At 42.4% G+C, this 15,835-nt stretch overlaps 2 protein-coding genes across 5 annotated transcripts in view; both read right to left on the reverse strand.

The window, feature by feature from the left end:
* The window catches only part of hps5 (HPS5 biogenesis of lysosomal organelles complex 2 subunit 2), a 66,362-nt gene extending 58,552 nt beyond the window's left edge, over positions 1-7,810 (reverse strand). The window contains exons 1-3 of one of the 2 annotated variants that reach the window (XM_073049287.1): positions 7,793-7,810; positions 3,006-3,210; positions 1,922-2,032 (exon numbers count right to left, since the gene is read on the reverse strand). In XM_073049287.1, coding sequence (XP_072905388.1) covers positions 1,922-2,032; positions 3,006-3,110 — 216 coding nt within the window. In that variant the 5' untranslated portion in view covers positions 3,111-3,210; positions 7,793-7,810. Of the gene's footprint in view, positions 1-1,921; positions 2,033-3,005; positions 3,211-7,415; positions 7,544-7,792 lie in introns of those variants that run through there. The other variant, XM_073049286.1, reaches the window with a different exon arrangement.
* Positions 7,811-14,712: 6,902 nt separating this feature from the next.
* The window catches only part of gtf2h1 (general transcription factor IIH, polypeptide 1), a 79,631-nt gene continuing 78,508 nt past the window's right edge, over positions 14,713-15,835 (reverse strand). For all 3 annotated transcript variants that reach the window (XM_073049291.1, XM_073049288.1, XM_073049289.1), the window contains one exon: positions 14,713-15,285. In XM_073049291.1, coding sequence (XP_072905392.1) covers positions 15,199-15,285 — 87 coding nt within the window. In that variant the 3' untranslated portion in view covers positions 14,713-15,198. The remainder of the gene's footprint in view (positions 15,286-15,835) is intronic.

The following is a 15,835-nucleotide window of genomic DNA, read 5'->3' on the forward strand; positions in this document are numbered from 1 at the left end:
GTAAGGAAGGCAAATGCAGTATTAGCATTCATTCTGAGAGGACTAGAATATAAAAGCAAGGATATAATGATGAGGCTTTATAAGGCATTGGTTAGACTGCACTTGGAGTATTGTGAGCAGTTTTGGGCCCCTTATCTAAGAAATGATGTGCTGGCATTGGAGAAAGTCCAGAAGAGGTTCACAAGAAGGATCCTGGGAATGTAAGGGTTAATATATAAGGAGCATTTGATGGCTCTGGGCCTGTATTCGCTGGAATTTAGAAGAATGGAGATCTCATTGAAAACTAAGCAATATTGAAAGGCCTTGATAGAGTGTATGTGGAGAGTATGGGAGGAGAATGGGGCTGAGAGGGATAATAAATTAGCCATAATGAGCTAAATGGTTTAATTCTGCGCCTGTCTCATGGTCTTAGTTCACCATTTGTTTTCAGAATTGGCTTGCCCACAAAAGACAGAGATTAATCTTTTACTGGCTGGAGTTCTTTGACCAGTGGTGTTCCACATACCTGTACTCCAAATTCTGATGACTTGGTTAAAAATATAGATGGTTGGATGAGTAAGTTTGCAGATGACACAAAGATTGGTGGTGTTGTGGGCAGTGTAAATGATTGCCAAAGGATACAGTGAGAGTAGATCCCTCACAGGTGGTAAAGGTGGTGTATGACACTTTTGCTTTTATAGTCGAGGCATTGAGATCAAGAGTCATGTTGCAGATTTATAAGACTGTTATTAGGCCATATCAGGAGTATTGCATTCAGTTCTGGCTTTCCACTATAAGAGGGACATGGAGGCTTTGAAAAGTTGAAGTGTACAGTACTTTTTAAGTCAAAATTCAATTTACTACATTGAGATTCATTTCTATCAGGCATTTACAGGAAAGTAAAGAAATACAATAGAAGTTATGAAAAAGTATATGTAAACGAAGACCAACGAACAAGCAATGGGAAAAGAGGAGAAATTGTGTAAATAAAAATATACCAGAATACTGACTGAATTAGAGGACAAACATTACAAGAAGAGACTGTACAAACTAGGGTTGTTTTTTCTGGAGTGGTGAAGGTTGAGGCAAGATCCAATGAAAGTTTGTAAGACTATGCGAGGCACAGAGTAGGTAGCCTGTATCTTTCTCCCAAAGTTGAAACGTACATTTAAAGTGGGAAACTTCAAATGAGATAGGCAGGACAGATTTTCCTTTGACTGGAGAATTGTACAGTATATGGCTGAAAAGAGCTGAGAGGCATAAGAATATGCAGAGAATGGAGGGATATGGACCATGACCTGGCAGAAGGATTAGTTTAGTTAGGCATCGTAACTTTAGTTAGTTCAGTACAACACCATGTGCTGAAGGGCTTGTTTCTGTGCTGCACTTGTTGTATGTTCTAAAATCAAACATGCTACCAAGTGCCGACTAACAGCAAGGTGGCATTATTACACAGAACTAACCCTTTCACCATGACTGAGTTATGATGCTGAGCCAGATAGTGGTTTCTCGCAACGTCCACAAGGAAATGTGCCCTTGCACGTCACATGAAAATGAATAACAGGAACACTAGCTGATTTATCATTAAGGTAGGACTGCCATTTCCTGCAGCCCTACTATGGTCTGTGTAAATTGAGCAGCTCACAATGAGATGAGTTTGTGGCAGATATCTGTATGGCTCTCACATGAACAAACTTTATAAAATAAACTATCAAGAAAAAAAGATATGTACCTACATTCCCAGATGTAGGTCTGTCTAACACTGTAAAGCCCTGCCTGAATTTCATGAGATTGAACAGACATTTAATTTGTGTTTCTCAGGTACCACAGGTATAAAACACACAGGAACCTCAAATCAAAATCAAGCATTAACTTCACATTAAAAAAAATCTGAACCTTCTCCACCCTCCACAGTTTCCATTCCTCTTTTTTTGTTACTCACTTTATGAGTTAACATGATTCTCTGCTTCCAGCCTTCCTTCTGAATGAGATGAAGTCCACCAGCTGATGTGCCCAGCACCAGCCATTTCCGTGATACTGACAAACACGTACACTAAGAAAGGACAAAAGTATTCAAACCAATGGCTTAATACCTCTTTGGCCACAATTTCATTATTATATCCTACTCACCCACTCCCCCCTACATTGGAAAGGTGATTCAGCTCAACCGAACCTCTTAATTTATTCTTGCTATATATTAACTGAATCATGTAGTTCTGCATCAAATTGTTCCAGTGCAGTCCCAACACTGGCACCTGCCTGATAACATGCAAAATTACTGGATGTGTCTGATCCACCAATGGCTAAATTTAACCGTTTTGTAACAAAAGATACAAGAGATACTCATTCAGACCTAAACTGCATCAGGTGGCTAAACAGTAGACAAAAACCACAGCTGATCAATGTGCACTAATTTCGCCACATTGCCCTTTAACTGCTCAGAGGTACAGAATCATGTTTACAGGTGTTCCCCCGCTTTCTGAATGTTCACTTTATGCCACTTCACTTTTACAAAAGACCGACATTAGTAACCTGTTTTCGCATTACAAAGAGGATTTTCACTTTTACAAAAATCTTTCCCATATAAATTAATGGTTCTTCGCTTTACGCCATTTCGGCTTAAGAAAGGTTTCATAGGAACACTGTACCTTTGTAAGGGGGGGGGGGGGGGGGGGAAACACCTGTACCTAAAACTGGATTTAGGTGCGACATTCCCACCATTTTTTCAGCACACTGCCCAGACAAGTTAGCTTACAGTCCCTTGAAAAGACTTAAAAGCAAATTAGCTGCAAATAATCATACCACTGGAACCAACTGAAATATAGCATAATGTCTGTTTCAAAAAGTTCTTCAACTTCAACTGCTTCTAAAAACCTCCAGTGAGATCTCCGCATGACCCAATAATCTAAAGACGATAAGATTCTCCTTGGATCAGTGTACACAAAGCTCCCTACTATAAAAACATAAAACATAAATCCTCTAATTTAGTTCAAGCAAGTGCATGGAAGTGTCTTTCTTTTACTCACCTTGAGTCTGTTTGAATCTAGCCTTAGAGCAGATAGTAGGGGATCCAGAGATTCCAGCTCAACTAGGATATGGCTGCATGATTCCGGGACCGTTGGCAATGACATTGTGGAAGAGTCACAACAGCACTAAGAAAACTGGTAAAAGATATAATTTGCCGTCTCCATTATCATGCTTAGTCTTCGTTATAGACGGGTTTTATTCATGCTGCAGAAAACAGATAAAATAAACTTGCAATGAAAGTCTAAACTTACACAAAAGCAGTATAATTTACATTTTGTCAACTTAAAAAGAAAAACTTGTTCCCTTCCTAATCTCAGGCACAATTAAGCAAAATGTAAAGGCAGATCTTCTAACCATAAACAGAGAATTGGGCACTGAATTGCAATGTCACATCCCTGCGTACCTGCATTCTAAAAGCAGACTTAAACGTCATTGTGCACAAGTCCCCAGAGTGTGAGATGTAATCAGATGGTATGAGACTATCACAAAATAGGGGTATTAAGGATGTTCAAGTTACAGAAGTGTTGGAAAACCAATGGATGTACTTCAGATGTTCACTTACATTTGAAACAAACTGCTAGCTGGCACAATAAACTTGAGTTTGTCATAATACTTGGCTGAGGACTCAGAAAAGAACTTCCAGACTATTTTCAAACAACAGAAAATCTGCAAATTCTGGAAATCCAAGTAACACATTCAAAATGCTGGGGGAGCTCAACAAGCCAAGCAGCATCTACGGAAAAGAGTACAGTTGACGTTTCTGTCCACGACCCTTCAGCAAGACTACTTTATTCTAAGTTAGTGCACTCACTCTCCCTGAAGATTCTTAGCTGTTACTGAGTGAGACAGTAGATTGGAATCATGATGCACAATTTCCCAATTACTGCACAAGTATTCTCAATGAGCCAACTTATCTTTTTCTCTTCATTACATTCATATGACTTAAGGCTCTCAGCACTAGGGTCTTATGACCAGTTTCAGAAGAATAATTGGTAGATGAATTTTTCTAATCTTGGCTCTTGCAGATATGTGATAGCGATTTTTATTTCATTAAAGTTACAGAGCTTGATTATCACAGATTTGTAATGTCTTGACAGGCATTTGAAAATTCAATAGAAAAATCACAAAAATTAAACATAGACCCGACAATCTGGTAGACTCTGGACTTTGGGGGTAGTAGACAAGCAGACCTTCTGGGCTATTGGATATTATTATATTAATGAACAAGTACATTTTAAAATTACTTTTACAAAATTAATGTAGTGGAATAAGTTTCCCAGTGAACGTAGAGCAATGGAGATGGAGGAAATGGGACTCTTGTCAGTTTGAAGAGGGTGTGATAGGGCCAGGTGAGGTGAATGGGAATGGAGGAAAATTGATCCCAGCAGGGAGTCCCCGTGTATAGAAAGAGAGTCCAGGAACCAAGGCCCTCATAAGTGGAAAGAGTACAGGAAATAGAGCCCCATGAATGGAAAGAGAGCGTGGCAACTAGTGGGAAGGATGTACAGGAAGGGGGGAGGGCCTTGGCAAGTGGAAATGGAGCTTGAGAATCAGGGGCTCTGCAATAGGGAGGTAGTGCAGCAAATGTTACCTGGTGAAGCAGATGCCAGTCATTTGGATTTCTAAATATTGAAGCTTTATTGTCCTAGTTAATACAAGCATTAGCAGCTGCCCTAACTTTAATCAACAGACCACATCAACTAGATATGCTACAGCAATACATCTCCCTTCTGCTTCCTCTGGAAGGAGTCTGTATGCCCTCCCCGTGAAATGTATGGTTTTCCCCCCAGGGTGTTCCGGTTCCCTCCCACAGTCCAAAGACGTACCAGGTAGATGAGTTGGTCATTTTAAATTGTCCAGTAATTAGTTCTGGGTTAAATCGGGGTTGTCAGAGTTTGCTGGGATGGTGCTGCTTGAAGGGGTACTCCACCCTGTATCGCTAAATAAAAATAATATAAACAGCATCTACACAACCAAGGGTCCAGCACAGCATCACAATTAGTGACTGCAGGCAGAAAGTATGTCGGAAAATTAATGCAGAGAGCAATTTAGGGCAGTTGGGGTACATTCTGGACAGAAGCCAATGCAGGGAATTAGATGTCACCGAGGGGCAATGTTGGAAGACTAAATGTGTAGACAGCAAGGGATAACCCACATTCAGATTCAGTTTATTGTCATTTAGACACCACAAATGCAATGCAGTTAAAAAATTAGACAACGTTTCTCCAGAATGATATCACAAAAGCATATGACAAAACAGACTAAACCAGAAAATCCACATAACGTTTGGCAATCCCCAATCCAGAGTCCGGAGAAGCTGCTGCGTATTAATATTGCACTACTGTCTTAGCGCGTTCCCCGGAAAGGAGCTCCAAATCCACCAGACAAAACAAGACCAAAAACTAAAGCTACAAGACCTGCACAAAACCACATAGTTACAACAGTGCAAACAATAGCATAATTGATTTTTAAAAAACAGACCATGTGCACAGTAAAAATAGTCCAAGGATGTTAAAGGACTATAAAGGACTACATTCAGGCGACGGATGACCTAAAACCTCACATGAAGCAATGCAAGGAGGAGTTGAACACATTTAATAATTTCAGTAGCACTGGTCTTATCCCCAACAGAGAGTGCAAGAAGATTTTAATTACACAAAGGAATGAGGGTGGGGTATAACACAGGGACAACACCTGACAAGATATGTACTGAAGACTGACAGAATGAATAACATAATTCATACACAGGTAATGCAGTGGGCTGAGAACCACATTAACTTCTTTGAAAAGTTCTTCTTAGGTCATTATGGGGATCAAGGTTGACCAGCTTCACACTACATCTGCACAGTGGAAGACGCCTGCGTGAGATCTCTTTTAACAATAGATAGCTATTGCACACCAGCTGATAGGCAATCTTGAGAGAGCAAGATCTTGCTCCAATGGCCTGGAAATCCAAGATGTTGGAAAACCATGATGTTTACCCCCATTCCACTTCCTTATCTACTTACTCAGACTTCTCTCTCCCTCATCTTAGTCCCTCCTGCCATTGCCTACAGTAGCCCCACTTCCACATGCTCCGTTTTACAGCTCTTGGAAGAAGCCAACTTTCCCACTCCTTCATGAAGTGGACCATTAAATGGGAAAGGGGAGAGGAGACAGAAACTTGGCTCTGTTGTCCACTTTATGCAGGATTGTGGGATCAATTTGGAGAAGTCTATTTGTCAGAGTAAGAAGCTGACATACAACCCACCAAGAGTCGGGGGTCAATAGTTCTCACTATCTGCTACATATGGAGGGCAGAGGGTGGGACAGTCAGAAAGGCCCACTGCGCTAGGCATTGGGCTGAGATAGCTCATTCAATTATCCTGTTTGAGGAACTAACAGGAGGGGCAAGCTGACAGTAGATGGTCAACAAATCTCACTATCTACCACAGATATCGGGAGAGGACCGGGACAGTCATAATGTCCCACTGTTGGGTACTGAAATAAGTTGGTCAATCCCACTGTTGGGAGTGGATGGCAGGAGGGAAGAGCTGGGGACGGGTGGGAAGAGGTCAACAGATTTGGGTGATCGATATTCACACATATTGGACGGTCAGATTGTCTCGCTGGTGGGTACTGAGACTAATGGCCCCATTCACCGTCACCGTTGGGGAGCTGGCGCCGGATTGGTGGGGGGGGGCGTGGAGGTGTCAGTCTGTCCAGGATTGGTGGGGGGGGCGTGGAGGTGTCAGTCTGTCCAGGATTGGGGGGGTGGTGGAGATGTCAGTCTGTCTGGGATTGGGGAGGGTGAAGGTGTCAGTCTGTCCGGGATTGGAGGGTGGGGGGGGGGGTGTGTGGAGGTGTCAGTCTGCCCCAGATTGGGGAGGGTGAAGGTGTCAGTCTGTCCGGGATTGGAGGGTGGGGGGGGGGTGTGGAGGTGTCAGTCTGCCCGGGATTGGGGAGGGTGAAGGTGTCAGTCTGCCCGGGATTGGAGGGGGGGGGTGTGGAGGTGTCAGTCTGCCCCAGATTGGGGGGAGGTGTCAGTCTGTCCAGGATAGTGGGGGTGTGAAGTTGTCAGTCTGTCCGGGATTGGAGGGTGGGGGGGGGGGGGTGTGGAGGTGTCAGTCTGTCCAGGATTGGAGGGTGGGGGGGGGGGGTGTGGAGGTGTCAGTCTGCCCCAGATTGGGGGGGGAGGTGTCAGTCTGTCCAGGATTGGGTGGAGGGGGTGAGCCGTTCCCGGAGAGGTTGAGGAGCGGATGGTCGGCTCCGAGACCTGCGCTTCATGCTGTCAGTGACCAGGGAGAGAAGGTTCTGGAGACGGGCCGCAGGGGGAACCTTCGCTACCGGTTTCATCGCCTGACCAGTCCTCGGGATTCAGGCGTCCATTGCTTTCCGCGGCTCGGGCCCCCAAACCCGCACCTACTTACCCATCTGCTGCCACAGCTCCAGCCCAGGACCATCACCGCCTGATCCTTCACTCAGCCCCGTCCCCGTCACGGAATTCCCCGGCCAGGGCCAGGCCCCGCCCCCGGGAAGCCGCAGGGACGCCGGGCTCCTCCCCTCCCCTCCCGCCGGCCTGCCTGCTCCCGGTACCAGGTTCTCGGCAGGGCAGGGGGGAAAGTTCCGTGCGCCGGCTGTGGAGAGCGGGCCCAGTCCAGGCGAGGCAGTATTTACCGAACTCCTGGTCTAAGATTCAGAACTTTAAGTAACTTCCCTCCGATGTGCAACTAAAATCAAGCATTTTACCCTGCCGCAGGTCCCGGCCCGAAAAGTTGACTGTGCTTATCCCCCACCCCATAGATACCTAGCCGGCTGTTCCTCCAGCTTTGCTTGGATTTCCAGTATCTGCAGATTTTCTCTTGTTTATGATTTTATCTGAAAGGTGTGTTCGCGATTGTTTTCTTCACTAAACAATGCATGTTGATGAGTGAAGATTTTGCGTCGATTCTTCCGCTAATATTCGTACCCGAATTTGGAAAGAGTGGGGCTCCAACTTGGAGAGTGGGACGAGTAAATATTAATATAATTTAATAGAAAGTTAGAACTAGAAATGCCATTTTCTTCCGGCATTCATAGTAATAAGTAAGCAATAAATATCAAGAACACAAATTGTAAAGTCCATAAAAACGAGTCTATGGGTTGTGGAACAGTCCAGTACTAGGGTGAGTAAAGTTCTGTGGTTCAAGAGCTTGATGGTTGAGTATTAACTTTCCCTGAACCTGGTGGTGTGGGACTTGAGGCTCCTGTACGTCCTTGCTCCATGGCAGCAGTGACAAAAGAGCAAGGCCTGGACGGTGCTTTCCTGCGACAATGCTCCTTGTAAATGTGCTCAGTGTTGGGGAGGGTCTAACCTGCGATGGACTGGGCTGCATTCACTACTTTATATAGGCTTTTCCATTCAAGGGCATTGGTCTTCCCTTACTAGGCCTTGATGCAACCAGTCAGTATACTCTCTACCATGTACCTATAGAAGATGGTTAAAGTTTCGGATGACTTGCAGAATCTGCACAAACTTCTAAGAAAGTAGAATCGTTCAGTGGCACTCAAGCTAACACAGATTGGGTTAAACTTAATGTGCTGAGGAAGAAAGAATTCTTGAAATTAATTAATATCTGTCCAGCATTTCCTGGGCTGTCAAGGGCAGAAGGAGAACATGATCTGGGGGGACAACTTTGGGCGAGTCGAACAAGTGGCTGGAGAGTGCATTAAAGGAACAAAGATCATAATATAAAGATTTGATTAACTATGAAAAAACGAACAGCAAAGTCAATGTAGTTGAGTGGAAAGGTTATCAATTCAGTAAGTTAGATTAGATAAATAAGATAATAAATTAGATCAAACCAGGATAAATTGAGGTCAAAAATCTATTACTGATTAAGAGCAACATTTAAAGAATTGGTGCTTTAGGGACAGGGAAGTACATTCCCATCGAGGGGTAGATAGGGCAACTTGTGTATCTCATCATGCCACAAGAGGAGGCCATGGACCAAGAAGCCAGAACGGGAACAGGAATGGGAATTAAGATATTTGGCCATCGAGAAGTTCTGCATTTGGATGATGGAGCGGTGGTACTCAACGAGACGGTCCCTCAATTTCTGATGGGTCTTACCAGTATAGAGGAGGCCATATTGGGAGCACTGGGCTACAGTTGACGGCCCCAGCAGACTCACAGGCAAAGTGTTGCCTCACCTGGAAGAACTGTTTGGCACCCTGAATGGAGATGATAGAGCAGATGAATGGGCAGTTGTAGCACTTCAACCGCTTGCAAGGTTAAGTGTCGGGATGGAGTTTAGTGGGGAGGGACAAATGGACAAGGGAATCAGAGGGAGTGATCCCTGTGGAAAACGGAGATAGAGAGGAAGGTAAAGATATGTTTGGTGATAGGATCCTGTTGGAGATGACGGAAGTTGTGAGAATGAGTCATGAGGAGGCAAGTAAGGACAAGAGGAACTCCATCACCGTTAAGGCAGTGGGAAGATGGGTGACTGAAATGTTCAGAGAAAGGAGTTGTGGATGAGGGCAGCATCAATGGTGGAGGAAGGGAAACCCTATTCTTTGCAAGAGGACGACATCCCCAATGTCTTGGAAAGGAAAACCACATCCTGGGAACATATGTGGCAGAGATGAAGGAACTGAGAAAAGGGAAAAGCATTTTTACAGGATTAGGGTGGGAAGAGGTATAGTCAAGATAACTGGGATTTGGTTAAAAGATAGCAATTGATAGTTTGTCTCCAGGGATAGAGACAGAGAGACCGAGAAAAGGGAGGAAGGTGTCAGAAATGGACCAAGTGAAATTAGGGCAGTGTGGAAGCTGGGGGCAAATTTATGAAGTTGATGAGCTCAGCTTGGATGCATGAAGTAGCGCCAATGCAGTCATCAATGTAGCATAGGAAGAGTTGGGGAATCTTAACAGGGATTGCTTGAAACATGGATTGTTCTGCATAGCCAGCGAGAAAGTAGGCTTAACTGGGGTCCATGCATGTGCCCATGGCTACCCCTTGAATCTGAAGAAAGTGGGAGAGAACCAAAGAAAAAATTGTTGAGGGTGAGGACCAGTTCTGCCAGATGGAGGAGAACTGGTTGGCTCTATTATTAAGAAAGAAGCGGCGAGCTTTAAGGCCTCCTTGGTAGAGGATAGAAGTGGAGAGGAACTGGACATCTATGGTGAAAATGAGGCTGTCCGGGCCAGGGAATTGAAAGATAGTGAGGGGACTGAGAGCATGAGAAATGCCATGGATGTAGGTGGGAAGGGACTGAACCAAGGGGGCAATAGAGTCAAAGAATGAGGACACGGTTTCAGTGGGGCAACAGCAGGCAAAAACAGTGGGCAAGCAGTGTTGGGTCAAGGAACTATGAGTTTGGTAGTAGTGAATGGGAGTTCTCCAGAGTTGATGAGGTCTCAGACAAATTTCTGATTGACCAGAGTGGGTTCCTGGTGTTAACACCTGTGCCCCAACTCTGAGGGGCCGAAGGGTACAAAGTAGCCCCCTCCTTTTTGAGAATCGCAAGATCGCTATTAATTCAGGTCAGGAGACCCAGGAAATGAGAGAAAGACACGCAGAATCCACAAGGGGTTTGGAATGTCCTGGCCCCTCAGCAATACAAAGCCACGGGAAACGGCCATTGTCTCTTGGAGACGGAATTGTGTATTGAGCACTGTGCTATTCATCGAAGCCCTCAAGGAATGAGCAACGTGGGCTGGTTGGGGGATGACATCATCCCAACCTGATTGACATCTGAGACCCTGTGAGTAAGGATAAAAGAGGGTCTGGGGAACAACCCCTTTAGACGCACCAGGAGAAACGCTAGAAATCCCGTGACAGCATTTAATAGCGACAGCCGGTGGAAAGCCCAAGTGCGTCCTTTTCCATTTGCCTCGGAATTGGTGGGCCTCACCACGGAAGAACGGCTTTAGCTAAAAAAAAGGAGAAACCAGCCCCAACGACATTTCGAAGGATCGACATCATAAAAAGGAAAACGGGCAAGTTCTAAAAATCCATCTCTCTCTCTCCAACCAAAAGCCGCAGCCTGAATGAACTTGAGTGACTTTTATATTTCCATTGGACAATACATTATCCCCTAGACAACGATAGAGCTATTTCTTATTGATTATTATTATACCCGCACTTTTAGATTTAGTATTGACGACGTATATTATCTGTATGTTTGCATTGATATTATTTTTGTGTATTTTTATCAATAAATTCTGTTAAAAATAGTACCATCAGACTTCAACAGACCTCTCTATCTTTGCTGGTAAGTGACCCAGTTACAGGGTATGTAACACTGGTCAAGGGTGAAGTAATGGGTGGTATCTGAGAGTTGCTGTCTGGCCTCAGCAAGGCAGAGGTCAGTCCACCACTCCAGAAAAGCACCCTCTTTGTGGGTTTGATTTGAGATGAAAAGATTTAGATCAGGCAGAGAAGCAGAATGGGGTGTCCAAGAACAGGAGGAGGGTTGGAGATGGGATTAGGGAATCATCAGTGCGGGGTGTGGACTCTTTTACTTAAACAGTTGAAAAGGGAGTGTTCAAGGGTCAAATTTAATGTCAGAGAAATGTATACAATATACATCCTGAAATGCTTTTTCTTCGCAAACATCCGTGAAAACAGAGAACTACCCCAAAGAATGAACGACGTTTAAATGTGAGAGCCCCAAAGTCCCCCCCAGCTCTCCACTCCCGTGCATAAGCGGCAGCAAGCGACGAATGTGAGACATTTAACACAAGTGAGAATGAAATCGAATGTAAGATTAAAGAGAAATCAAAAAATGAAGAATAAGAGGAAGAATATGCAAATACTGTATACAAAAATGGAATCAAATTGTCTTCTGATAGTACACAAGTTGTACAAAATGTGTAAGGTCAATAGAAGGAACAAGAAATCTACACAGGAAGCGGAAGTACTAGCTGAGTACTTTCGTTTCTTTGTAATGACAGGTGCAAACATAATGGATGTGGTACTAAGCAAAAAAACTAACGTTGATTTTAAAAAAGGGTGCACTACATTAAATCTAGAAGTATGCATCCTAAAGTGCTGAAAGTTGAAATTGTATAGGTAATGACCATATTATTCCAATCCTCCTTATCCAGTGATTCCAGAGCTTTGGAGGTTTAGAAACATTAGACTAATGTTCAAAAGAGGGTGGAATTACAGAAAAAATTACAACACAGGAGGTATTTTGGTCCACTTAAACAATGCTAACTCTGTGCAGGAACAATCCAACTAACTCTACATCCACAACCCAAAGTCTTACATTTTTTCCCCTTTTAAGAACTAAGCCTAATAGAATTTGTCTCCAACACTTTCTATGACATTGCATTCCAAATCTTAACCACTTGCTACATAAAAGCACTTTTTTGTCATATCACTTTTGGTTCTTCTGCTAACCATCTCCACTATATTTCTTTAGTCTTGACCTATCTGCCATTTGAAATAACTGCACTATTAACTTCATCTGGACCCTTAGTTATTTCATTTACTTTTATCAGATACCCTTTCGGATTCTGTTGCAAGAACTTCACCAATTTGTCTGTATAACTTCATTTTTTTTTAAATCCTGGGATCATTTTAGTAAATAAAAACACAAAATGCTGGCAGAACTCAGCAGGCCAGACCGCATCTATGGGAGGAGGTAGTGACGACGTTTTGGGCCGAAACCCTTCATCATTTTAGTAAAGCTGTTTTTGCATTACCTGCATAATTTTACCAAGGCCTTCAACTTGGTCCCTAAAGTGTGATGCTCAGACTAGACTCAGCCCTGCAGTTTTGGTTGAACCATTGCTTTACAAGGTAGCCCAAAGGCATGAAATCTAGTACTGGAAATCTGAAATGAGAACAGAAAATATACAAGGGAAGGAAACAGTTAGTTTCTGGTAAGATCAAGAACAGCGCTAAAAACAAGTTTTAAATTACGGAGAAAGGGAGAGAATTAAATGGATACGACAGAGATCAATAACGGGTGAAAAAAAGTGGTGAAGCGTAAGAGGTAAAATTTTGCCCTGTCATGTTTATTGGATCATCCTTTAACTTACCATTCATGATGCAACCACAAAACACTTCTTCCCCTCCTCTTTTCCATACTCCAAGTGGAATCATTTTCCCTGCAATGCTCAGGTTCTTGTTTCCCAACATTCAGGACACTACAATGAATTTAACAATTCCACATAATCAGCCAACCCAGCCTTATATCTCACATCTCCAGCATAATATATATTTTATTCTTTCCTGTAGTTTTTCATCCATCTCAACCAATTTACATGTTACTCATACACAGCTTTGTTACCCACTTCCAACTTGGATCCTATGCTATTACAGAATCTGCTCTTTTGTTCTCTCCTCCCCTTCCCACTTGTCAATTTAAAACTTGCTTAACATTTCTTATTTGTCCCAGTTCTGATGAAGGATCATTAACTCTAAAGAACAATTGTTTATCTCTACACAAGCGCTGGTGCTCAACATATTTTTATTTCAATGTTTATTAGGATACATTTTGACTTTCCTGATTCTTGTATTATGTGCCTCTACTTACAAACTCTAGGATCCTAATTTTTTTCTTTAAAACTTTCTCAACCTGCCCCACTTTCAATAATGTGTACAAATACCCCTAGAATTTCAGACCCTGTTGCCTTTTTAGAATTGTGCCCTCTATATTGCCACTGTTTTTACCTCTTGCTGAAATCTGACACATCACATTTTTGTGGTATATTTTTCTGTAGCCAGTTCACCAAATTGTGTACAATAGCATCCTCTTGAAGTTGATTTTTATACTCCTCAAAGCTCACCATCCTTCCAAGCTATGTCATTCACTCAAGTTCAATCCCAAAGAAACAAATTGTTATTTCTCCAGTGAACAGAACAGTTATTTGCTATTCACCAAAAAGATCTGCATCAAGTTAAACACTATTTGCCTTGAATTAAATTATATACATTCAAGTGAACATAAACTGATCCATTATGTACATTCATGTGGACATTATCAACCATAATACATCACCGTCTGGCATGGAGGTGCCGCTGCACAGGATTGGGAAAAAAAACGGCAGAGGGTTGTAAACTCAGCCGGCTCCATTATGGGCACCAGCCTCCCCACCATTGAGGACATCTTCATAAAGCATCCATCATTAAGAACCCTACCACCCAGGACATGCCCTCTTCTCATTGCTACCTTCAGCGAGATGGTACAGGAGCCTGAAGACACACACTCAATGCTTTAGGAGAAGCTTCAGACAATGAATCATAAATACTACCTCACTATTTTTGCACTACTTAATTATTTTCTACATGTATAATTATATTGTATAAGTAATTTATAGAATATTTATGTATTGCACTGTACTGTTCCCACAAAACATTCACAATGTGTCAGTGGTAATAATCCTGTTCCTGATTATGGTTTCTAAAAGTTCTTCTATGATGTGTTGAACAGACTTGTATATAGTTACGGAGTTTACCCTCAGCTTTCTGCTTTGAACAATGGTGTAATACAGCAGTTTCCCCATCTTCAATGACATCAGCTTTGTTTGAAATGGCTCAAATTTTTATTGTTACTTCTCAGATATCTCTTCCAAATTCAAAGATCACTGATATGCAAAATGTGGAACAAATTTGTATGTCTGACATAGGTGTCCAAGGTTAAATGGGGCATAGTATCATTCAAGCAAATACAAAGCTTCTATAATTTGCATTTCTCTTAATATTTAACAAATGAGAATGGTCAAAATAATTTCACATTAATTCTTTATTTAAAATATCCACATCTTCCATTCCCTCAGTTACAAACAGGATCCAAAAACAGGGGGCTACAGTTCTGAAAAAAGTTGCACATTTACATTGTGCCATTCATGTTTAAAACTTTACACAAAAATGAAAAAATGTTTAGGCTATAAAGAGTTTCTAAATATACTCAGTTATCATTTGACAGATTCTTTGTGCAGAGAAACAGCGCTGCCTTCCCAAGCTGTCTCACACAGTATTTTGTCCTGTAGCTCCCTCCAGTTTTGGTCAGTTGGTGAGAGTCACCCTGAGTGGTCCACCTTATTGCATTTCTTTCTCCCAGTGTGCAGCTCTGAAAATTACATTGAGTCTCTGCAATTTTGTAGGGCTCCCAGCTCCTGTCCAGCACAGCAGTTTAGAGAACAGGTAGCAACTTCTGCTGGGACTTTGCAGGTAACAATAGCTCTTAATCTCAAACATCTTGATACAATTATCATCACGTCTTCTTCTGCATTCGTTTTGATTGCCAGGCATGGAACTTATTGAAGGCTCCCTGTAACATATCTTCTAAATGACCAGTGAACTGTAAAGACAGAAAAAGTATGAAACATAAGCAAACTTCAAAATGTATGATAGGCTAAAGCATACCATCTCCAACACTGGACTAATCAAGAAAAGAGAATTTCAATGTGAAATATCCAAATGCCCATTGAAGACTCCTGCTGCAAGAAAACTAAACAATAAAACTGTTTAATATGCTAATAATTAAAAGTCATTTTTATGAAAGTTTCCTCTACTCTTTCAGGCAGTGCCGATCCCTCCCCCAATCACAGAAACTAATTATCTTAAATTTATGTTCAGTGGTTGCACAGTCTCCTGTTAATGGAAACAGTTTCTTTCTTTTCACCTTTCATGTGATAAACTATCCAATTTCCTTTTCAAATGCTATGACTACCTATGTTTCCCAACACTATTGAGATTATTATCTCACTATTGAGATATCTTTGACACTATAATTGAAAACCTCTTCTGCATCCTAACATCTGAGTCCTTCCTAATCTAGACACAGTCATGAAACTAGTAACTCGGTGTTTACCATTTCCTCAAATCTGTTTCTTTTCACTTCCCCTAAT

The sequence above is a fragment of the Hemitrygon akajei genome, chromosome 6 (genome assembly GCF_048418815.1).
Source record: "Hemitrygon akajei chromosome 6, sHemAka1.3, whole genome shotgun sequence".
NCBI classification, from domain to species: domain Eukaryota; kingdom Metazoa; phylum Chordata; class Chondrichthyes; order Myliobatiformes; family Dasyatidae; genus Hemitrygon; species Hemitrygon akajei.